The sequence below is a fragment of the Pseudorasbora parva genome, chromosome 20 (genome assembly GCF_024679245.1).
Source record: "Pseudorasbora parva isolate DD20220531a chromosome 20, ASM2467924v1, whole genome shotgun sequence".
NCBI classification, from domain to species: domain Eukaryota; kingdom Metazoa; phylum Chordata; class Actinopteri; order Cypriniformes; family Gobionidae; genus Pseudorasbora; species Pseudorasbora parva.
The window spans coordinates 20,545,544-20,571,804 of NC_090191.1; the positions used below are offsets into that span (position 1 = coordinate 20,545,544).

The 26,261-nt window shown below is 37.5% G+C and overlaps 2 protein-coding genes across 5 annotated transcripts in view; one reads left to right on the plus strand and one right to left on the minus strand.

Annotated features, from left to right (window-relative positions):
- slc6a1l (solute carrier family 6 member 1, like) overlaps positions 1-2,850 on the plus strand; it is a 44,241-nt gene extending 41,391 nt beyond the window's left edge. For both annotated transcript variants that reach the window (XM_067426815.1, XM_067426816.1), the window contains exon 15: positions 700-2,850. In XM_067426815.1, the coding sequence (XP_067282916.1) occupies positions 700-804 (105 nt within the window). In that variant the 3' untranslated portion in view covers positions 805-2,850. The remainder of the gene's footprint in view (positions 1-699) is intronic.
- Positions 2,851-3,545: 695 nt separating this feature from the next.
- Positions 3,546-26,261, minus strand: part of iqsec3a (IQ motif and Sec7 domain ArfGEF 3a) — a 177,139-nt gene continuing 154,423 nt past the window's right edge. For 2 of the 3 annotated variants that reach the window (XM_067428474.1, XM_067428473.1), the window contains exons 11-14: positions 24,920-25,081; positions 21,905-21,997; positions 20,134-20,180; positions 3,546-10,071 (exon numbers count right to left, since the gene is read on the minus strand). In XM_067428474.1, coding sequence (XP_067284575.1) covers positions 9,604-10,071; positions 20,134-20,180; positions 21,905-21,997; positions 24,920-25,081 — 770 coding nt within the window. In that variant the 3' untranslated portion in view covers positions 3,546-9,603. The remainder of the gene's footprint in view (positions 10,072-20,133; positions 20,181-21,904; positions 21,998-24,919; positions 25,082-26,261) is intronic. The other variant, XM_067428475.1, reaches the window with a different exon arrangement.

Consider the following 26,261-nt stretch of genomic DNA (forward strand, 5'->3'; position numbering starts at 1 on the left):
CAATACCCATAAAGGGACATCTTTGTACCTTATTTAGCCATAACATTTTATTGTAGTGCCTCAAGGCTGTAGAGGCCTACATCACCTTTTAGAGGTTGATACGGTACAATAGTTTAAGGTTACTGCCCCAGTGAAACTTTCTTCCCAACTTCCTTATGAATTCAAACCATCCTTCCTTTAAATCTCTTTCAAACTTCATTCCTTCCAAACAAGCAAACAACAACTTCTCAAATGTACTTTCTTTTTTTATAAACTCCCTTACCTACTTCATTCAAAACAGATGAAAACAAAACTTATTAAAAAACAAAAACAAATGCATCCTTCCTTCTAAACCTCTTCCTTATGTTTTTCCTTTCTTCAGAATAAACTTGCAGTCAAACAGTTGAAAGTCCTTTCCTTTCAAACTTGCAGAGTTCCTGACTTCTTTCCCTCTGAAATCCCATACAATCTTCAGAACTTCCTTATATACTCCCAAATTAACTTCCTTTCAACTAAACTTCTTTCCTTTCTTCTTTCCTTATTCCCATTGAACAATAAAACTTACTTCAATCAGATTTTTTTCAAACTTGCATATTTCCATCCTTCAGAATTCCAAGTGTGCTTCCTTTTAAGTTTCCAATCTTCCTACAATTTCAAAATTTTTCTATATTTTTTTTTAAAGTACAATAATTGTCATTGGTTATTGTTTTTCCCTCTCAGCGCTGGACCAAGATGACCAAACCCAAAGAGCTCACGATCTCGGACGCCAATGATCTCACACAACAATCCCCACAGACAGGAAGCATGGATGAAGCTTCAGTCTGACATAATTTCCTCTTTCCTGTACAATGGCCATTAAACCTATGGCGAAGTAACTATTCCTCCATTCCATTCTCTTTTTTTTCTGTTGGAGAATCTACAACAGATTGAAGCGGACTACGCACATGTTTTTTCTTGCATTTCTTTCTCTACATCCCTCTCTGCATCATGTAATATAAAGGGTCTTCAGCGGAGAAAGCAATTTAAGTGACTATCAGTATAAAGCTAGAAATAATCCAGGCAGTTGGCCATTGGCCATTGGAAGGCCTACGTAACTGTTGCATTCCTGAGTTATATCCATTTTCTTACAGTATTTTCCTCAAGTTGGCGAATGAATGTATGTGGTTAGCGCTCTGATTCTCTCGTGTTTTAGCATATATGGTAATGTTATAGTAGTTCATTTTTGTAGGCATGTATGATTGTTCTTGTCACAATGTATTGAACTAAATTAACAACAAGAAATCCATTTGTATTTTTTGAATGAACTGGAAGGTAGTTGACACATGACACGTGTACACTTACTAAAAGGGAGAGTGAATGTCTTAGTAAATGTCCACCATTTATATTTCACCATTTTTAATAACCTTTTGCCTTTTAAATGGCCTTGAAGTGTGCCAAATTGTGCAGTACAACTAGTCCCTCAATTAATATGAGGTGATGAAGACTGCATGCATAGTAATTAGAAAAGAATTAGCAAACTTCTGTATCAAACAGATTGAAAATCAATTACTTGACGGTTAATTTAGCTTGAAAACTTAACTCAAAAAAGGTTGTGTAAATTAGAGTTTTGTTTGCAACGTGGTGATTTGTTCATGTAAACAGGGTCATTTTCTCAACAGATTTATTATTAAAACTCCTTCAACAAGGTTTCACACCATAAAATGTCTTTTCTGTGAAACTTGAAGAGGTTCTGGGTTTTGTGCATCAGTTGTGGGATGGCAATATTGTGTTAATCAAACAAAAAACTAAACGATGGTGTAAACCAATCCCTGTTTTCTTTTTGTTACATTAAAAGTAAGTTTACTGTTTACATTACAGCATTCATGTTAAAGTGACTATGCTAATGAACATACTAAATATAACTTTTTTCTGAGCATGCATGTAAATACATTATAGTGTTATAACTATTGTAATTACTATGTGTAATATACTCTGTGTAACATGAACACGGAAATCGACAATATTTTAGAGTAGACTATATTTCATTTGAAACAATGAGAACAAGGCTATGAATCCCATATGTACAATTCATTTAACTGTCAATTATTTAGGGTACATTTACACGACAACGTTGTATTAAAAAACAAACACGTTTCAATGTCAAAATGATTCCTGTTAAAACAGATCCACGAAAACAATTCTGTATTATGCATGTGTAACTAAAACATGCTATTAGAGCTGTGTGTGTAAACCTCACTCCCCTGGCCTCAAGAGGAGCACTAGCGACTGACACTAGAGACCGTGGCCCTTAGCGTCCTTATTAGCTCCCGCCTCATGTCAGAGACGCTGGTTTGAATCCCACTCAGAGTGGGTCAAGAAAGACTGATGTCATTTGGTGCCGTGACCCGGATGGGAACTATAGGTTTAGGTGGGTGAGTGTAACAGAAGCAAGCTAGTAGCTGTGCATTTAAACCTCACTCCCCTTGCCTCAAGAGATGCACTAGCGATTGGTGCTAAAGACCAATCATAAGAGGTCCTTGTTAGCACGCCCGCCTCCCATTCGAATCCCGCTTGAAATGGTTCGAGTAGGACCATCTTCACATGCCGGCTAGTAGTTGGCGATTTGGTCACTTTGTTAAGAAACACTTAGCTTTTATAGGCTTAAGACGTAATACGCATGCACATGATGTCACCGCTTTCACAAATTCATGTTTTTGTTGTTTACTTGGAGACGATAATGCTATCGTTTTCAAACACTTGCATTTTGAAACCCGTTTTCAAAAGTTTGCGTTTCAGGTCACCAAAATGCTTTTGTCATGTAGCCTAAATAAACGGCCAAAATGCATTAACATTTTTCAGTTCTTAGTTAAAAAAAAAAGGTGTCATAAAACCCCTCAGTCAACAAAATATGTTTTTCAGTAGAATTTTTTTAGTTGGAAAATGACACTAGACACGTTCGGAAAAAAAAAAAACAACGCATATGCTGGTTAGGTATGTTCTGAAGCATGGCAGCTGGTTTGAGCTGGTTTAAGTTGGTCAAGTGCTGGTCCTAAACTGGTCCTAAGAAATTTTCTCTCTAGCTCAGAACCAGCTTATAACCAGCTCAGGAGTAGCTTAAACCAGACCATGACCAATTAAGGATGGGCTTAAACCAGCTCAAACCAGCTGCCATGCTTCAAAACATCCCTAACCTGCATATGCAGTTTTTTTGTGTTTTTTTTTCAACAGGGTTTTTAAACAGGCATTTTCGGTGGGACATATCGAAGGGCTCATAGTTTTCATAGACATGAACTAAAACTTTGAGTTCATGCAGTCTTTAGCACTGTACAACATATTGAATTAATTCATTATAGTCTCTTCTACATTTGACATCAAATGAAATGTCCCTTCTGCTCTGACAAAGCTCTATGTGAAGTGTTACCAAAGCTACAAAGATAACTTTTATTGTGATGATTGTATTTGTTTTTATATCCTCACAACATATGTGTTTGATTAGTTTCAAATTCAATAAAGGCAAAAGCAGACGATAGCGGAAGGTAAAGCGGGAGATAGTGATTTAAAGTCAGTGATTAAACAATAAGAATGTCTTGAGAGGAACTATGGTCTTACTTTATTTCTCGCATAGTTTGACATACACTAACCATCCAGCAGAGCACAGCAGCAGTATAAAAGCCAAAAGCAATATGCACAGTGATATTTTATTACTGCCTTCCAGTTTAGCAGCAGTTCTGACAGGAAAATTAGACATTATTAGATAGCTGACCTCTGTTAGTGACCTTTAACCTGTGTTGATCCATGGCTCTGCATTACAGTTGCAAAAAGGCGGCATCAATCGCTGATACAACAAACCACTCATGCCAGTCTGAAAAAGACAGTAAAGAAGTAACCAGACCACACATGTAGGTCTGGAATAGACAGAAAACATGTTTAATAGAAAGCAAATCTATTAGTAAAACACACTGTTGTATAATGAGACTGATAACCTTTCAAACACACTTTTATATAACTTGCTAACAGGATAACTTGCTGTCAAAATTAGTGCTAATAAACGTCGATGCTATGCTGCCTTCAAGTTCTCCTGGGATGTTTTAATGAGTTGTGAAATCATCAGTGCAACATTATGTGCATTCAAGTGATCTTGTTTGGAATAAAATGTGCACTTTAAGCATATTTTTTCTCCCTGTCTTCACTTCCGAACAAAGACGGTAAGCTTTTTAGCTCTACTGCTACAAAACAAAGGTAAAATGATGCACATTAGTGTATAATGAATGGCTCATCTATGTATTTTTCCATGTGCTGCCACAAAGAATCACAGAAGAATAACTTTAAAAACAAAAAAAACAGCTAAATGAGTAGCATTTTCATCAACTGTATGTCAACTAGTTTGACATACAAGCTAATGATAATTACAACATTATGGTGTCGCTCGTGTGCAGTCTTCTCATAAATACCATCATTCTGATATGACTTGAAGGCTGCATAGCACACCAGTGCAACTTCTGCAGGCCAAACCAAGGTTAGCATTAGCATCATAGCCTTTGGTTGTGCGAAGGCTTTAGTTCAACACTCATCTGTTGGGTTAGATCACATCTTATTTGCTAGCCAGGGCACATTCACTCAAGCATAATAAACTCCTCAAAACCGGGGTCATGCACAATTCATCTGGCTCCCTGTTTCCATCACCTCCACGCCAACTCCCTCAGGGGCCAAATGCAAGGCTACAAAAAGAGAAAGACAAAAAGTGAATTCCTGTCATTCCCATGTCTTTGAAAGGAAATCCAGCGTTGATTCTTTTTTGACCATTTTTGAAGCAGGTTGTGCAAAACTCCAATACACGCAATTTCCAGACTAAGCTGCTTGTTCAAATTGTTCAACTCTTGAATCTCCATGACAGCTGTATTTTACTTTAAGGCTGAATCTGTGACGTATTCTGTCATTATTTACACACCCTCATGTTGTTCCAAAATGGTATGCTATTATTTTGTATGCAGGAAATATTTAGAAGAATATTCACACTGCTTATTTCAATACAATAGTGGCTTCTGTGAATCCAACAAGGCTCATTGGAAAAATATGCTTCTACCAACACATTTAGCGAAATGTTAGCCTGACAAGCCAGACCCACATCAAGATGTTGGGTCTGGGAACGCACCATTGGCAGGGCTCAATCCGAGAGGCGGGATAAACGGTTGTCTTTCAAACTCCCTCTGCACACGATAGGATAGCGCTTCAACCATCCAAAGCAACAAAAAAGGTGAAGCGGAGCTCGTTGATAGATTTATCTTTCGCCGTATCCAGTCGGCAAAACCTTTCTTCCTTTCTTAAGAAGGACATCAGTGCCGTTCTTTGTTCTTTTCTCAGAGGAAAGCTTAACAACAAGTCTTCCAGAGTCGCGGCCAAAGCCTATTCGAAAGATCACTGTTCGCCAGCTTCTTTGTTTACAAGAGGCACGCGGAACCGTCACAACTCTGACGTCATTATGTTAATCCCGGCCACTGACTCTACACACGATGGGATTGGCCTGACCAGAGTTTGTTTTTTCCAGCTCACAATCCAATGGAGAGTTGCTAGGCAACCCTGGCTGCAAATTAGATTTTGCTGCCGCTAGGGTGCGTCTAGATTTCTAGGCTAGCAAAACGTAACTAGACATTCACTCCAGTTTCAAGGTGAAATGACTAGGGGCGATAAAACACAAACAGCTTTTATTCCTTTTTTCACAAAAACTTGCAGCAGGTAAAGAGTTGCAGTAAAACACAAGTCCCTCAATAAAAGAGCTCAAGGACTTGTAGAAGCAAGATAAAATCGAAATGCATAACATGTAATGCATTTCTTCAAATCTAATGTTAGCTTCTGCTAACACTTTCACTAGGTTTAGGATATGGTGGTACATTATTTTCAAACGCAAAAGAGCATTACCCTTTTATTGCCACTCACTGAACATTTTATTTCCTAACCGCAGAAATACGTACGACAACCAACGTAATAAAATCTTGTCACATTCATTAACATTGGTTTCAGAGAAAATAAAACTCCCCTTTTAGTGCCACCCACTGAACATTTCACTTTCATTTTGCCGCAATGTGCAAGAAAGTAATATCGTTTTGCAGAAATTTCACCATGTGCATATTCTTCCAATGAGTCTGAGTTTATGAAAGCAGTAATAAAGTCACAATTATTGCAGTTGTGAGATATGAAGTCATAGTTATGTGACATAAAGTCACAAGTACCTTTTTATTCATTTTGTTTTAACTCTGACAACAGGCTTTTGATATGAAGAAGATTAAATAATGACAGAATTTCCTTTTTTTTTTTTGGAATTAACTATACCTTAAATGTGTGAGAAACAAAAAGATGCAGCGTTCATTCAGAGGGATGGACAATTCACTGATGCCCAGGTTGTACAATAATCTCATGTGTTGAGTTTCTCACCAATATATATGAAGAACCTGGTGTTCATCATCACTGTACATGGAAATAAAGACACAATGAGAAGAGGAAACAAAGATAAGATTGAGAGCTCCAAACAGCAGCAATATAATTATGAAACAAACACCCAATCATATAAGAAAACAGAGGAAATAGGACACACAGCTACCTATGACATATCAGTGGTGTTACGGATACGAATACTACAGCTTAAAGTCAACATGAAATCAAATTTATACACATCCCTGCCTCTGAAACAACTTTGTTTTTCTCAGGTGATATTGCAAATAGCTATTTAGGCAATGTTTAGAGTATATTAACGTTGATTTAATAAAAATGACTACAATAATAGCAACTAATAATAATTTTGAAAATAATAATAATAATAATAATTTGGATAAAATGAAGCCCCCACCGCTAAATATCATTTTTCACTTTACACATCCTTAATACCTTACACAGTGGAAGCAAAATAGGTGGTTAATTCTGTTTCATGTTGACTTCAGTGACAGCATTTATCAGAAATGGTTTTGGATTATGGAAAGTTTACATTAATCAGAGCTAATTCTCTGCTGCTTTTTATGCTGATATATGATAGCTACATACAAGCAAAACAAAAATAAACCATTGAATCGTTTTCCATTCAGCTGATAAATTCAGATCAAACCAGACAAACATTTAGGTTAAAGTGTTTTGTGCCAACAATGTGCATCTCGGTTGATGTTTCAAGTGTCACTTGGCTCTTGAAAATCTTCAAACAAGAGTTTTAGGAGTCAAACTGCAGATATTTGATATAGTGCTGATGATGTGTCTCTTGGGCGTTTTATGTAGTTGTGAGTATCGATGAAGGAATATCACAATGAAACCATGTTACATTGTCTGAGTCACGTGACAACAGTGCATTCTGTCATTTTATCACAGAACCTCAGACAAACATACAACGTGTCCAAAGATGGTTGCTGGGATCGACTGGCCTTTTCACAATGGCCTTATACGTTCCAAGTTGCTACATAAAGTTCAAGTACAAGCATTAAAAGATCTCAGTCTCCTTTCAGGTACTCACTGAAATTCCTGAGTGTGAGAACTATAGCCGTTGCGAACAGGGTTCGCTGGCTGTGATGGGCTCCTTTTTCTATTATTGAGCCGGGATACGTTGCCACACACTAAAAGCCCTTTCACATGGCTCATGTCAGGGCTTTAACACAGCCCTTTGCATGCTTTGACCATCACTAAAGGCAATTTTACGATGTTTCTAGGTAGTAAACAATGAGCAAAGCCAATGGTAGCATGGTAACATGTAGTTGAGCTTAACTCTTTCCCCACCATTGGCATCATTTTTCATCATTTATGAGACAACGTTTCCTGCCATTCACAGAATTTTCCGTCTTTCACATTTTCACTGTTAATAGGTAGGGGGCGTTATTACCCATTTTTCTGAAAGAGTAGACTACTGAATCTCTGGATTAAAACACAGGTGAAAAAAAAAACAGAAATAAGCAACTAAAAGCATCGCTTATTACCCATTTTTCTGAAAGAGTAGACTACTGAATCTCTGGATTAAAACACAGGCGAAAAAAAAAACAGAAATAAGCAACTAAAAGCATTGCTTATGCAAGTTATAGCCTTTGAAAAAAAAAAAGCTTTTTGTTCAAAATGTTGAATGAAGGAATGAAATGTTGACCCAGGACGAGGTCTAGAACTATGAAGCTTTGGAGTGTTGATGGTCTCGATCACTCCATCTATGTTTTGATCATCGTTCTGAATCCAATCTAAATGTAGTCTTTGATAAAAACTCAATTTTTTCAGCTTTTTGCTCAAAATGTTGCCTTTTTTTGTGAAAATGTTATTTTTATATAATTTGTATTCTTAAAAAAATGCATTAAGCTTTAATAAATGTCTCTGTTGTTTAAAAAAACAGAGGCTCTGTTCTTTCTGTTGATGTCTTGAATGTTCAAATATTCATACACAAAATATTTTAGGGCCATAAAATATTCTGTGCTATTTGTTTGCAATTGTACATATTTTTTTTAGAGATCATGGCAGCTATAATAAATCAAAAGATGATAAAACAATGGAGAAGAGTGTCATAATGGCCATTTATAGTTCTTCAGTCCACTGAAGCAATGCTGTACTGTCCTAGTAAAGCATACCAGATTGTGGTAGTCCACTGAGATTGTGACATGACAAAAAATATGTTTAATATAATATTTTAGGCAATGTTTGCACGCAAATGAATGTTGCTATAGAAAGGTGCAATTTATTAGCGAATCCCTCTCAGAATACTGTTCTTGCTATTGTCTCAACGTCTCTGATCTCATCTTGTTTTCATTTTTACATCGGCACTGCCCAAATTGTCTAGCAATTTTTTAGATCAAAGTTGAAAGTGTTGACACACTGGGGAACAATGGAGTGAGTCATGTGAAAGAGCCTTAATACATTCTACATTCTTAATTCACACACATATATCAGTTAAAAGGAGTGACATAAAAGACATTTTCAAAGACGAGTGATAAGGAAGTAAATCACATTTCACAGGAATACAACATCGGCCACATAAGTGGGGAAGAAACAGTTTGTGGCTAATGGTACTGCTTAAAAGTGTGTTTTTTTTTCTTCTTCTTCTTAATGTTTGTGTACCTGTAGGGAATCTAAATGATCGATATAAGCACAAAATGTTTACTCTAGCCCTAAGCGTTCAAGAGTGCAAAAAGTCCACGGAAGTCCTCGTTTTGGCACATTTATCGTTTTCCAGTCAAAAGCATACACACACTTAATAGACACATCAGTAGGATAATAAAAGCCAAAAGGGTGATTTTACACATAAAACCAGCTCCCACACAAAAGCGAGTGTCAGTGAAACGAATGTTGTCGGGAATCACATTTTTTTCGTGAAATCATTTTGTCTATAACAAAATGCACCAGAGAAAGTACTCAACTCAAGTACTCAACAATAGAATCTCAAGAGTGTCCAGAAAGACGAAAACCGTTAAGAAATTTGTTAAAACTACGTAACGTTTCAAAATACACAGCAATTAAGTAAATTGTATTTTCTTATTGGTTGTTTCACATACCTGCAAAGTCAATAAAGTCTTCATATCTTCATTTCTGTTACCTTAAATATATGTATATAGATAGCTTTTTTCATTATATTTCTTTCATGTATATACATATGTAAATAAATACTGTAAAAGTGCGCCTGCAGTTTTGTCGGTTTGGACTCTACATTAGGCTTCGAGAGCCACTCGGGGTCCTCTGCAGTGCAAGGCGGGGATCTGGGGGTATATACTGGTGAGGGTGGTTATATGGCGGTGGTGGTGGAGGCAATGGAGGTTGTGAGCCATCGTTCCCCCCCTGGTTGCCTCCGCCGTCGGGTGAACGCACTGGTGTGGAGACCACAGACTGGATGAGCTGGTGATGAGTGGGGCTCTGGCTGAGGAACGCCTCCATGCGGCCGTGGCCGCCCTTGTCCAAGACGATGACCTTGACGATTTGCTGGCACTGGATGAGCGTGTCGGGTCGTATCTCGGTCAGGGCCATGGGCTGGTAGGAGTGCGAGGGTGTGGGGCTGGCGCATTGCAATGGAGGCTGCTGGAAGAGCTCCCTCTGGTGGTTGAGAAGGGCGGCGCTCTCAGGGCTCGGCGGTGCCGCGTTGAGCTGGTACGTCTGAAGCCTGTTGTGAATTGACACCTAGTTTAGAAAACAGTCAGAGATAGCATCATATGTTATAAGACTGTTCTCCTTCTACCGCCGTCAGCCCTCCGGTGAACACACATCACAAAAGACATGCGTAAAGTGTTGCGTGGCACAAGGGGTTTGCTCGGTGTCTTGCAACTCGGACAGAGGGTGGGAAGCTGGAATCGGGGAAGCACATGTGGAGGGTTTTGGGGGCCGTGTGTTTGTGTCACGAAGGTGCGTGGTGGTTATTAAGAGGACACTGAGGGCCCCTGTGTCTCCCTTGGAAACCACTTTAGGAATAGAAAATGAAGAACGATTCAGGGAAGAAGGGGGACAAGAAAGGGTGGGACAGGTTAAACAATGGGAAGGGTGTAATAGGACAACTACAGACGACACACATCTGAACGCATGCCATCACTATTTCTTACACTTAAGGTTCGGGACTTAAACAAGAGTTTGCCCTTACTTGCAAACTACTCCCTCTCTCTCTCTCTCTCTCTCTCTCTCTCTCTCTCTCACTCTTTCTAACCATCTCTAGGGTTCTAATAATAACATGTCCCCACATTTGTCTGTGGGATACAGACACGCTTCTAGGATTGATGACTTTGAGGAGTGATGAACATAGTTTACAGGTCAAAAAGTGAGTTCATCTAACTTGGTCTCAGGATAGATGCTGGCTCTCGAGGGTTAGCTTGAGGGCTAAAGTGAAGACGTATTCATCTTGAGAATAAATCTTCTTGACTGCTGGAGTTAGGATACGAACTGACTGACGGTGCACCACTTTGTCTGAGAACAGAGAGCGTGGGGGCTTTCTAGAAGATGATTATGCAGGTTTTAGCTATGGCAGAGGCTATTTACACTAAGTCCGCCCACTGGTACTTCTGGTTGGGCCAGACAAAACTACGGAATATGCCGGAAGATTCACAACAGTAGCAATAGTGTTGGGGTAAGGCGCACGTTTTGATGCAGATTGACCCGAGTTTGAATCCGCCTTTGCCGAACTCGTTCTACTCCCTTTTCCCATCACATATCAGATCAGAGAGGCATTTATTATCAATAAAAATGTAAACAATTTTTTTTTGAAAAGTGGAAATAAAGTGTCTAACGTGTTTTTCATATTAAAAGGTTATCGGTTAGGGGTAGTTGTAGAGGGGGCTTTATTGTCCCAATAAGGTGGCATCCATTTAATAATTTTAATAAATAGAATACTTACACTATGTTATTATTGCATACTGTTTAAAGTACACTTACTGCAAAGAAAATTATTTTTTACACAGTGTAAATATAATCTAGCGCTATTTTCACTTAGAATCTATCACTATTTGCACTAGTGTAACCAGCATTACGGCATTTATTAGTATTATTATTTGAGTTATTTATTATCTGCCTATTACAATTTTCATGAATGCATGAAGTGCAGAAAATGTCATACTGCAAACTGCCGTTAAATTATAAAATATACATGCATTCTGGTTGCTCAGCAACCATCCAAAACACTTCAGCTTCCATTTTTGCTTCTCTTCTCAAATGTTTGTGTCCATCTTAGCACACTTTTCAAGTCCACCTCAGCCTTACATCCCTGTCTCGCTATCATGTGTCAATCACTGCCATTCATAACAGATAGAGCATGTTTTATTAAATGTGTTACGGCAGTACTGCCATGCCTAAATTGGCAGGTGGCTCAACTAGTCTGTAGTAGTTGGACACCTTGTTTCTCTCTCTTTTTCTCTTCCCCTCTCTCCTCCAGGATATGGCTGGCGTTTTCTCTGACCCCTCTGCTGCGTGCGATGTGTTCTGACAGCCGGTGCCCTTCGGGGGTTTGTGGGGTGCTGACATTTACATGTGGCATGATTAAGGTGAGGGTTTTCAGTGCCAGACAGGAAGTCGCTGCCGCTCTGATCATGTGCAGGCTAATAGCAGCCCACTAATATGCTTCATCTAATGGAAACATGACTGCTAAAAAGTCAGAACTGATCATTTTTGAATTATTATTATTATTATTATTATTATTATTATTATTATTATTATTATTATTATTATTATTATTATTATTATTATTATTATTATTTGGTCATTCTATTTTTTTTTTAAAAAGTATAATGAATTTTCCTTAACAAAGCCTTTATGATGCTTTAGGAAATTTTGAGACCAGTTATTTCATGTGTTAAAAAAAAAATATTTTTTCTCTATTTATTTTTTAGTGCTTAACAGATCATTAGATTATTTATTATAGGCCTATATTTATGGAAATATGAGATAATGTGCTTGTTAATGTTTAAAACATTATTATTTAATATAAATTGAAATGTTTACAAACATCATTAAACTTCCAATTCATATGATCATTCTTTTTTTTTAATCCACAAATGATTTTGACAGATGGTTTACAATGATTTAAAGCTTCATTATTAAATCATTAACAAGCATTAAAAAATGCTTAACAGATCATTAGTTTACACACACACGCACGCATATCCCATTTTTGGAATTTTCACGCACGCGTTTTCATGCACGCACGCATATTATATATATATATATATATATATATATATATATATATATATATATATATATATATATATATATATATATATATATATATATATATATATATTTTTTTTTTTTTTTTTCAAATAGCTGAGACAACATGCTTGTTAACATGCTTGTTTGAATAAACTTATTAAAGTAAATTTTACATAATTATTAAAAGAGTTTTTATTTGTAATTGTTAATCTCATTAAACTCTGTGTATTACCTAATGCACTTTTTTACATTTACAAATGTTGAGAAGAAAAAAATGTAATTGGTAATTTTAACATATCCATGTTTAATTTTGTTGTTTTGATTTGCTTTTTTTATTGTACATGCATTGCAAATTAAACCACACAATGCAATTTCTAAAAAGGTCACCGGTCAGTTTGCTCCATTTTATGCCCAGTGCTTGTTTGCTACTGTGTCCTTCACTTCTAATGTGCACAGGAAATGTTATGTTCTACCTCATAATTGCACAGCCCTCTGGGTAATGTATTTTTGCAGGGTTTGTCTGCTCCGGTGTCTTTAATACCCCTAGAGAGTTAAGGATGCTATATCATATTAATGTTAGAGTTGTGGCTTGTTTGTGTGGTTGCCACAGTGGAAATGTTGAACGTCTGCTACCTGGATATCATTGAGCGTGAGTCTCTGAATATATAAAAAAAAATTCTGTTTACTTAAAGTCATTGACACACCAATACACACCAAGTTTTTGCTGTGTGTTCCACCCCATTGGCACTAGTTGGACCCCATTGTGGGCTTTTTTGACGATTGTGCATTTTGGGGAGAGAGAACTCTGATAGGCTGTACGAGTGCATGAAAGCAAGCAAAGAAGTCAAGACAGCACCGACAGAAGGCTGTTCTAATTTTACATAATCTTATCGGAACATGAGCCGACTGGAATGAAGAAAGTAATCAGCATGATTGATATTCAAAATGATAAGCAAGCACTGCTTTGTTTGTGTTTTGTATATATGCAGTTGTAGTTTCTGTTTTCTTTTTTTAACGACCTTTTTTTAGGGCCCTATCATACACCCGGCACTATGCGACGACAAGTGGGACGCATGTTTTTTGCTAGTTTCCCCAACGCAGTTATCATTTTCACATCCAGCTGTTAAAAAGCACTCGTGCCCATCTGTTGCTATTTGGAGGTAACTGAAAACAACTGCACCACTGACCAACAAAAACCAGGTCGTAAAGTGACAGTTCACCCAAAAATGAAAACTATGCAGTCATTTGCTCACCATCAAGTTGTTCCAAAACTGTGTGAGTTTCTTTATACTGTTGAAGATATTTTGAAGAATGTTTTTAAGCAAGCAGATAGAGCATCCATTGACTAGCATAGTATTTTCCCCCCTACTATGGTAGCCAATGGCTGCTCTATGAAGGATTATCCACGAACAGGCTTCATTAAACACAAGCATCACTTTGCTGCATGATGGACAATTACCACATGTAAATTTTGATGATCTCCTACTCCAATCATTAATATGTAAATCGGTTCTTTTCACTGTAATTCAATACTTGTTTGAGTTATTTAATCCGAAACAGTTCTTACATCTATCTGCATGGTTAGAAACATTTTTCAAAATGTCTTATTTTGTGTTCAACAGAAACTCATACCGGTTTGGAACACCTTGAGAGGGAGTAAATGACAAAAAAAATGTGTCAACATTTTTTTGGGTGAACTATCCCTTTAAGTCAATTGTGCAGTATTTTTTTGTGTTATTTAAACCGAGCGTTAGTAATATGCTTATTACGTAGCCTAGAAATCTAGACGCACCATAGCGGCAGCAAATCTAATCTGTCAGCGAGTATCGTCTAGCAACTCTCAATACCCTTCTGAGCTTTAAACGCCTAACTCTTGTCGGGCCAATCACATCGTGTATAGAGTCGGTGGGCGGGGCCATAATGACGATGGCCAAGTTGCATTTGCGTGCTTCTAGTAAACAGAAACTGGCGAACGGCGGTCTTTCGAATCAGCTTTGACCGCTACTCTGGAAGACTTGGAGTTGAGCTTTTCTCTGAGAAAAGAACAAAGAACGGCCCTGAAGTCATTCTTAAAAAGGGAAGATGTGTTCGGAGTTTTGCTGACCGGATACGGCGAATGTTTAATTAATCAACGAACTCCGTTTCACCTTCGTTGCTCTGGTTGGTGGTAGCGCTATCCTATCGCGTGCAGAGGGAGTTTGAAAGACAACCGTTTATCCCGCCCCTCGAATTGAACCCTGTCAATGGTGAGTTTCCAGACCAAACATCTTGTTGTAGGTCTGGCTTGTCAGGCTACTTATTACACACATTGGGTACGCATCCCTATGCGCGTTATAAGCAGAGTGTACGTCGCAGCACACACACATTTTGAAATATTCAAAATAAGGGTTACAATGTAAAAGAGAATTATTGTGTACATAAAGATAAAAATGCCTATGTCACAATGGATAGTTATTACACGTACGTGAATTACCCATTTGCAGTAACGACAAATATATATGTATTTAAACTGACTCTTCAGGTTGAAGGTGTCTATATTCTGCCATGTAAATAGCACATCCGCCATGGTGCAAGCCCAACTGTTTTTTAAAGGGAAAGGGAGATGAGACTCTAATTGGTTTATTGCAACCCATGATTCATTAAGAGAATAGGGAAAACCCTTTTGTACCATGTGCCTGGCGCGTCAACCGATTTTTTCGTTGTTAAACTAGCAAAAGTGGATCCAGACACTTCCTAAGTGCACATGCGATCATTAAAATAGGGCCCTGGACTGTGATACCTTATGATGTCGATTTTCTTACACGCAGGCGCAGAACACGTGCTAGTCGCCCTTTAGTCCTTTTGGTGTATTCAAGTGCAGCTTTTTGTCCGAGACGCGAGAGGTGACAACACAGTCAGCTTCCATTGCCTTAATACAGTGGGGCAAAAAAGTATTTAGTCAGCCACCAATTGTGGAAGTTCTCCCATTTACGAAGATGAGAGAGGCCTGTAATTTTCATCATAGGTACACTTCAACTATCAGAGACAGAATGAGAAAATAATCCAGAAAATCACATTGTCTGCTTTTTAAACAATTTATTTGCATATTATGGTGGAAAATGAGTATTTGAACACCTACAAAAAAGCAAGATTTCTTGCTCTCAAAGACCTGTAACTTCTTCTTTAGAGTCCCCTGTCCTCGACTCATCACCTTTATTGATTATCAGTATAAAAGACACCTGTCCCCAATCTCAAACAGTCAGACTCCAAATTCCACTATGGCCAAGACCAAAGAGCTGTCAAAGGACACCAGAAACAAAATTGTAGACCTGCACCAGGCTGGGAAGCACACGGGGGGACCTAGTGAATGACCTGCAGAGAGCTGGGACCAAAGTAACAAAGGCTACCATCAGTAACACACTACGCCGCCAGGGACTCAAATCCTGCAGTGCCAGACGTGTTCCCCCCTCCCCCATCCCCCCACACCCCACACCTCTTAAGCCAGTACATGTTCGGGCCCATCTGAAGTTTGCTAGAGATCATTTGGATGACCCAGAAGAGGATTGGAAGACATATGGTCAGATAAAACCAAAATAGAACTTTTTGTTAAAAACTCAACTTGTCGTGTTTGGAGGAGAAATAATGCTGAGATGCACCATCTCTTCTGTGAAGCATGGGGGTAGAAACATAATGCTTTGGGGCTGTTTTTCTGCAAAGGGACCAGGACGACTGATCCGTGTAAAGGAAAGAATGAATGGGGTCATGTATCATGAGGTTTTGAGTAAAAACCTCCTAACATCAGCAAGGGTATTGAAAAAGAAACATGGCTGGGTCTTTCAGCATGGCAATGACCACAAACACACCGCTCTGGCAACAAAGGAGTGGCATTTCAAGGTTCTGGAGTCTCCAGATCTCAACCCCATAGTAAATCTTGGGAGGGGGTTGAAAATCTGTATTGCCCAGCAACAGCCCCAAATATCACTGTTCTAGAAGAGATCTGCATGGAGGAATGGGCCAAACTACCAGCAACAGTGTGTAAAAACCTTGTGGAGATTTACAGAAAGCACTTCACCTCTGTCATTACCGACAAAGGGGATATAACAAAGTATTTATATGAATTTTTGTTATTTACCAAATACTTAGTTTCCACCATAATTTGCAAATAAATTCCTTAGAAATTAATATTTTCTTTAGATTTTCTTATCTCTTATAGTTGAACTGTAACCTATGATGAAGATTACAGGCTTGTCTAATTTTTTCAAGTGGGAGAACTTGCACAATTGGTGGCAGACTAAATACTTGTTTGTCCCACTGTACATGTTAGTACACCCTTGTGAAAAAGAAGTGTGCTTAACTGTACTGAATTTGCACTTGTAGTATAAGATTTTCTTTTAGAATATTTAATTTAATTTAGGTTCAATCGATAAGTTCCAAGACATATTTATAACTCCTTTAAAACATAATATGGTGACTTAAATACATGTCACTGACAGCACAGCACACATATTGTCAGGGATATGCCATATTTTATCTGAGTTGGTTTGTTCCCTTTTCCCTCTTCTAGTTATGCTGATTTCCAGGCAAGTTTTTAAGCCTGTATGTTATGACTTCATACCATGGCTCACGACTTTGTAGCATTCCAGGCAAAGTCATGCCAAACTGCCGGAGCACAAGGAACTGGGGTAGCTAGATGTAAACAAAGCATGGCGGACCATACGGGGCTTATGCTAATTTACAAACATTTATATCACCAAATGTGCTTACTCCTTGATTATTTGAGGGAAACTGAGGAGAAAAAAATGCAGCATAAGGTAAGAGAAGCTGTTATACCTTTTATTTTACATCACCAATTTTCATAAACACTGCATCCGTTGGGGCTGCCATTGTTGTTTCGCGGGCTATGTGACGTCAGAACTTGTAACTGGGAGTACATAGATCTAGTACGAGTTCACGGGTGGGAAGTTACGGGTTTGACTGCCATTCCAGTGGACTTTCATGGGTAGAAGGTTGGAAAAACACGGTTTACAGGTTACCTGGAACACAGCATTGGTCTCCTAGGTTACTCACTGTTGGATTATAATTCGTACTTTATATTAATTTAGTTGATTTGTTTGCTCATTTAACCCCTGGGCTGAATCAGAAATCGCCCCTAAACCCTCAATCACTACTCCCTACTTTATTCCACTAATACATATCACTTGAAGGAGTGAATGAAAACAAGTGAGAGAATTCGAATTGAACAACCGTTTTGTGTACAACATTTCAAAGTGAAACGATGCCTTTAGCGTCTCCATGTAATCAACAAAAACGTGAATTTGTGAAAACGGTGACATCATGCGCATGCGTTTTACGTGTTTACACATGCATAATAAGTATCCGTGGGGTGTTTCTTGACAGAGTGACATCTCTAACTACTGGCCTAGCATGCACAATACAGCCCTTTTTAGTCATTTTTGCAGATCCTTATGAACTGGGACTGTTTTTACAACACTGTTGTCTGTTTTTAGTACATTGTTGTCATTTCATGTAGTTGGTTGTTCTGTTAATGTTCCTGAGATTCTAAAGTGTTTTGTGAAGATTTTAGGCTGTTTCTACTTAAAAGTAGCTGCAGCATCTAATAATTCATTACACTAATATAGCGCTTTTTTGGGTACTTTCTGGGTGCTCAAAGTGCTTTTCATGGAAGGGGGAATCTCCTCAGCCACCACCAATGTGCAGCATCCACCAGGTTGATGCAATAGCAGCCATATTGTGCAAGAACACCCACCACACAACAGCTGATTAGTGGAGAGGAGACAGGTATATATGGGGATGATTAGGACGCCATGATGGACAGAGGCCAATGGGAAAATTTGTCCAGGATGTCAGGGTCACACCCCTACTCTTTTTACGAAGGGCATTCTGGGATTGTTAATGGCCACAGAGAGTCAGGGCCTCGGTGTGACGTCTCATCCGAAAGGTGGTGCTTGTTACAGTATGGTGTCCCCATCACTATACTGGGGTGTTAGGACCCACACAGACCACAGGGTGAGCGCTCCTTGCTGGCCTCACTAACAGCAGCTACCTGGTTTTCCCAGTTGACCTCCCATCCAGGTACTGACCAGGCTCAACCCTGCTTAGCTTCAGTGGGCAACCAGGCTACAGGGTGACATACAAGGTGATATGGGTGCTGACATATCATATCTAGTCATCTAGATCAGTGTTTCTCAACTTTTGGGTCACAGAGTGTGCAGTCAAAGAAACATCAACAACAAAAAACGTAATTATAAATGTTTTTCTAATGCGAGAGTTTTCATTTCGAAAGGCGTGCGCAAAAGCTGTTGACGTCTCTGTCAGAGTGCCTGAGAAAAACACATTTCAATATCTGCAGTCTGATGAGATGTGGTCAGTGTCATTATTCTGTCGTTATTGCCAGACGTTATGCTGTTCTAGTTGCGCACGCTCTTTAATTGCACACACGAATGCAAATGTAAATCACTTCAATGCAAGTGCAAAAGAAACTACGAATGCATAGCGTTGTAGTTACGTTGTCAATGAGTAAGTCATGAAAGTACCAATAAATCACACAACTGGTATAGTGTGTGTTAACTAGGAAGGATTTGCATGCAGTTATGATGCTCATTCTATTCAGGAGCAGTTTCCATGTTAGTACATGTTAGTATTGTGTGTTCGCCATGGTAACTGTTGTTTCCATAACCCCAAAATGCCGTTATTTTCACTTTGTGTCATTTTGTATATTTGTAAATGACTGGTGGCTCATACCAACTTAATTGTATTAATGAAAACTAGTTTGGGGTATGTGAAGCCATACCTTATAGGCATATTCTTTCAATGTATGTGTAACATATGTTAAATAAAGGGGGATGATACTTGCAAGTGTGTCAAATAAACTTGCTTTAAAGTGGGATGTGACTTGAAGTCCACGGGGATACGTTTGTCTCATGGCCAAACCAGTCGAGAACCACTGATATAGATCCTGCCGACTTTTGTTGTTGTTGCTGCTGCAACCAGCACATATACGTACATAGTCTAACAATTATCGCAACTTGATTTTATCATATAATAAAAAACAAAACATACATATAGTCATGTTTTGAGTGAGAGAGTGGTTTTGACAAATTATACTCCCTTGCTACCACATTGATGGAAAGTAACTTGTGTAACGTTTCACATTAAAAAACGCTCTTCATTTGCTCCGGAACAGTTTGGTTCTGCTGAACTATTTTCTTGAAAGCTGTGCCTCAGATCACAATGCTCTTGAAAGTCTCCTCCACACTGCAGTGTTAATTTAACAGGAGGGGGCAGCAGTGCACAGATGAGTTTTACCTCCAGGGGGCTGCTGTTGACTTTGGGTTTGGCGGCGATAACGTTTAGAATGGCTTGAGGGGAAGTGGAAGGTCGTCTGGTTGAGGACACTGCATTTTCACTCCAGCAGGAACATATGGCTGTTGTAGCTTGTTAATTCCTGTTCACTAACTTAATGTGTTCCATGCGCTGTAAGCTACTGACGTTGTTTGACGGATGCTTCTAGGGGTCTGTAGGGACTTACCTGCGAGAACACTGAGCTCTTACCTCTACTGCATTGTGTCCGCTCTGTGATGTGTTCATTTCTGGTTTGTCTGTAAGAAGAAAAAAAAAATCCATTTCAGACTAAAGATTAAAGAATGGTTGAATGAATACAGAACAAGATGATCAATCATAAATACAATATACATTTTATATATATAACAGTAACAGTAAAGAGAATAATATTTTAGAACATTTAATAAGAATTATATATATATATATATATATATATATATATATATATATATATATATATATATATATATATATATATATATATATATATATATATATATATATATATATATATATAATTATTATTATTATTATTATTAAATGTTCTAAAATATTATTCTCTTTACTTTAATACACTTAAAAAAGACAAAATATAAAACCATTTAAATAAGCACAAATTAAATAAGTACACTCAAAAAAAATATTCAGGCCTTTCATAGATAAGACACATTTAGATTATGTTCACTTTACTTAATTAAATTAAGTTGTGTCAAAATTAGATATGTGTGTGTTCAGTCAGCCTAATATATTTAAAACTGAAGTTTACTTAATTGATTTGTGTTAAAACTACATTAAATATTTGTGCTGACATAACTAACTGGGCAGTGGATCTGTAGTTCCCACCAAGCTTTGCAAGGGACTGCGCTAGGAGAGAAAGTGTTGTTCAGTAAAGGGAAATATGTTGTGAGTTTATGTTAGTGTTTAATGTTCAGTTATGTAGGACATTGAGGAGTTTCTGTAATTTTGTGGTTACCATTATGCAGAAGGGTGGTGCCTGTGTTTAGGCTGTGGGCACTTATATACAAATTCATTGTATGAAATTCCTGCTCTCAATTCAATTTCTTTAGTTTGTCCAATAAGTTATGTTTGCATTTTAATTCTAAAAATATGCTTGTTTTTTTTTTTTAAGTTTTAAAGGCAAATTAAATTGATAAATGTGTTCACCTTACATAATAAACATTTATAAATTTAACATAACATCATTAAGTAAACGACACATATAAATATTTTGTAACTGACAAATTCAAATGGTTTGTATTTACTCAAATAAATTGTGTCAGCTTTACTTGAATTTCTTTTGTTCATATAACAACATTTTTTATTTGTTAAAATTACTCAATATAGTTGTGTGCAACCACTTGACACATATTTTTAAGTAAATTCAACAAGTAATTTTTTTGAGTGTACCTTACAATTTAAATATCTATTTAAATCACATAACATTAATTCTGTAAACTGAAACACTGCACAGACAGCAACTTTTTACAGAAAACGAATAGTGTGTGCACAATAAACTAGAGTTTGCTTGTAAAGTTGTTAGGCTAGTAAGTGCTGTATATAAAAGAGTTCACACAAATATTCAGTAAAATATTCAATTTCTGAGCTATTTTTTGTTCTTGCTTTTCAGTTTGGAATGAAATGCAAGTACATTCATTCAAACCTTCATGCATATTTAATGACTTCTGCAATCTTATCGCAGTGGTTTTTGGGATACCTTTATCCGTAGAGAATACATATGAATCTATTTTAAAATGTCACCAAAATAATCTTAGAAAGCAGCATAATTCTGGTCTCTGTGATGCCTTTAAAAAATGTAAAATTCTCTATTGTCCGGTACTGAACTTGTTTTTGAGTTTTGATGATATTTAAAATGTATAGCACACACTGCGAATCCTGCTAGGTAACACCTGAACAGATGTTGAATGAAAATGGTGAAATACATCAGATACATCTGTGTCTGAGTGTGTTTGTTGTAAAGTACCTGAAGGAGAACCTTGCCTTCCCTTCAACTCAAGTTGAGTCCCGTTGTTCTTGATGGAGTGAGTTTTGGCTCCCTGTTGTTTCTCCAACTCCCCTAAAAAAAAGACAGTGAGAAGAGACAAGGAGAGTTGTAATTCTGTGCCAGAAACACAAATACACACACTTTCTAAACGGACCAACAAACAGGCACAAAACAGCTAAATACATACAACAGTTTGCATGCTTTAAACCTTGAGTTGTCCGGCCCTAAACAGCAGCGCTCCAGTTTCACCATACTAACACCCAGGGCTTGATGATAATTGCCTGTCATTTATAATCAGACTACAAAAGAGCTTTTGCCTTCTCTGAAAGAATTGTAAGAAAGCTCTGGCTCTACATTAGGACTTTTTTAAGTGAAAAATGCCTGTCTGATTTAATGCACCCATTAGAAAGGAATAACCTTCATAAAACCTGTGAGTGCAGAAAGAATAGCTGACAACCAATCATCCGGATACTAAAACAGAGCATGCTACCTAATTAAACATATTTATTACAGTAATATGTTGAAGGATAAAAGGAGAATAGAGAAATTCCTGAGAATAGAAAAGGTATGTCGACAACAATTGAAAGAAAATACTGTATATGATGAATTATATGAGTAATAATAATAATAATATGAATAAAAATACATTTTAAATCTAGTTTAAATGGTATGATTTTATGTTGGTTTTTGAATAAAGAATGTTCATACCATTGTCAACAAACGTTTTAACATTTTAAATGTTGTAAGGTGCTGTCCTGTAAAAGCTAAAATGTTGCTACCATATTTTTCACAGCAATGTTCTGGCAACCACCGCTGCCGTTTTTTTACCGTCAATTTTACAGTTTTTTTTTTTTTTTTTTTAACAGTGTAAGATTAAGAGAAGCTATTGCATAGCAAGAATGAATAATAATTGAATCCCTTTGTATCACAAGACAGCAGATTGCCTGCCTCAGTTCACCGCAAATTAACTGCAAATAAAGGGTTGCCTTTATGTGCGGTGCTAAAAGAAAAACAAAGACATGACATGCCAGTAAAAGTATCAATGCACAAGTGCATTTATCCATTCTTATATTGTAAAGAGGAGTTTCTTTATGTGGAAAAGAAAGGATGTGTGGCTGTGTAGATGACAGCTCTCAGTTCAAGTACAGCTGTATTCCTGAAAGAGAGTAAAGGTGCTTATCTCTCTGTTCCCAGTGAAACTGCTGACACAGATACACAAACAGCACAATACTTCCCATGGACCCTTGCTCTCTCTAGCACAGGATGTAATGAAAACCAACTGGCATGAGCAGAACGCATGCTTTGATGTCCAGTGGCACTCAGCCCATTCTCTTACTCTCTTCGTCTTTCTCCCTCATGAAAACCAAAATACATTTCACTGTTCCTGATTTTCTATTTTTCCTCCTCGATTCCTTCGGAGAATATTTGAAAGCCTGACTACACTATAACAAGGGAAACTTTTCATTTATTATGGAACATCAAAACAGCTCAGTGAGCGTCCTAAAGGACAAACATGATATTGTGCATGTAGCATTAAAAAAAAAACAGTAGAAGCGCTAGGGCCGGAAAATAAATAAATAAATTGGCCGCTGTTATGGTTATCTCTGATTGTTTCTCTTTGTGGATGAGTTTTGGTTCGGTTTCCTTTGTTTCTAGTGGTTTTCTTGGGGTTTCTTTGCTTTGATTTGTTCAGTGTTTGATTATCAGTCCCACCTGTTTCTTGTTCCATTGATTGGTTTGAGTTTATATTTAAACCCTGTGTTTTTTCACATCTGTGTGTTGAACGTGATCACATGAATATATATGTGTATTTTCACATAAAGTGTGGTTCTACCACATGTACATTTACTTACATTCTCATACACACTAACATGTTTTATTTACATATCCAAGTGTGAACATGTACCACGAATTCCACTTTAAAACCTTAAAATGAATAAAACATGTTTAATTGTGTAACCATATTTCGTTAAGAAAAAAAGATGTTTTCTCCTATGTAGTGATTGATGATACGACCATAAGAGATAGTACACCATAACACAACATACTGTAAATTCAGAAAACATCAATTTTACTCATTCGCTGTAATCCATATCTTTAGAATCCATATATTTGCAAACATATTCTCAGCAGCGAAGCAATATGGTTTACAGCAGTATTATCGAACACTCATTGGCTCTCACCTGCTCTCATCGCATGATGCAATCTGTGACAAATGTGTAAAACATGAGCTTCTTAATGTAATTTTATTAATTTCAATGCTAAAATATTTGAAAGTGCACAATTTGTGCCCATTAATGTTGCACCCTCAGCAACTTTCCTGTACCTCAAACAGTAGAGCATGGCGTTAGCAGCAACAAGGTCATGGATTTGATTGCCAGAAAGGCATAAACTGTATACTTTAAATTCATTGCAAGCAGCGTTAGATAAAATAGTATGTCAAAAGCATAAATGTTAACATAAATTCAACGCAAACACCCAGGCAACCACCTATAACACCCAAGCATTGTGGTCGAGAGATCTGCATGGGCGAGAGCCACTCACATTTTCTTCAGGACATGTGAAATTTTGTTTCATTAACCATAAGTGTCTCTGCATTTGTTTCACCGTTACTGCAAACTACTGGGTTACTTCTTTTAACCCACCAAATGGACAGCATTATCTAGTGTTACCCTGGAAACACTGCCGAGTATTCAAGAAAAAACTGCTGATTCACATCATGGAGCAAGACAAAATTCTCTTGACTGACTATTAACCCAAGTCAAAAGAGCCCATACACAAGTCTATAATACTCTGGTCTAATATGGCTCAAGTCCTTCCTTCAAGGTAAGTTTTTAAAGAAAAGGAAACACCAGTGGTTCAGTCAAACGGAAACCATTTGCTTAGAAATGTAATGACTTTACCTAAACAAAGCCTCCCAAATTATTTGGAATGAGGTACACACTAAAATTCTCTCGTGCACATGCAGTTGATATTTTGACACAACCAACTCACATTCAATCCGTATCTGTTCCATCTCTGACACCTCTGCGATGGACTCCTTCAGGTCCTCTACGAACTTGAGGAGCTCCTCTGCGCTCTGAGCACAGAAATTTAACACTTGCTTCTTATCAGAGCCCGAACACGGAGACACAATAGTGATGGCGTGAGGATAGTCTGCAACAAAACAAAAATGAGACAAAATACAGACAGGATACAGTATTAGCAAAGGTTTAGCCTGTTATTCACTGACAATCTTAGTCTGCTAAAGGTCACATCTAGAACATGTTCATATCCGGATTCAAAAAATTGCTTCATCAATGTCAATGTGGTCATAGACGTTAAATGGAAATAGTTCTCATGCGTTTTATCATACTTTTAGGATACTTTTTGGTTTGCTTTTGCACTTTTTTTGGAGCTTTAAAAGATGGGGTCACTAACTGTCACTAAAGAACAGTTTGAAGATTCTTCAAAAATGTTTACTTTTATGTTATGACATGAGAAGGTGAGTGAATAATGACAGAATTACAATTTTGGGGATTCAATTTCCTTAATCATCAGAGAATAAAAACACAAAGTCTGTAGTCATTTCGAGGAGTTTTTTTATTATTTTTTTTTACCAAGATTTGGAGACTGGTCATGTTTACCCGTGAGAGCAACTCAACATATCCCAAGGGGTAGTGCTTCTATTAAAAATCAATTGTTATTGGTTATTATATTAATTTCCATAACCTTCATCATGAAATTAGCAAGATTTTAGAAAGAATTACCCACAACAGCAACCTAAAACACTGCCTAAATAGATATTTGGCTATTTTGGATAATGTTGACCAATAGCCCACAGAGCCCAAGTTATGTTAGCATAACCGTCAGTTGATTAAAGATGCCAGGTGATGTTTTGTTAAGCACCAAATATGTTCTGACCGGCTCGGAAGCTTCTTATGTCATTCCAGGTTAAGAAATACCCCGATAATGCATTCATAATACCTTTATAACACCTTTATAACTCATTTTCTCATTTCTTGCACTTTTACTGCTTATAAACCTTATAAACTCCATCACTACAGTGACTGGTCACTCAGCAATCGTTCTGTGTCTTTTATTGTCTGTGGCTGTGGCTGAAAACATGTTTGTTTATTTGTTGATTTACTCATTTGTGCCTCTTCCATCGCGTCCAGTCTGTTCAGTCAGTCATTACAGATTCGAGAGGGGCGAAATATGAGCACGAGCCTTAACACTCTCATCTCGCTTAATTACAGACCAGCTGCCATGAATGTTTGTGTGTGTGAAGGCGAAATCGTGGGAGGAAGAGAAAAATGCTTGTTGCCACCTTAATTGGAAAATGAGAGGGTGCCTG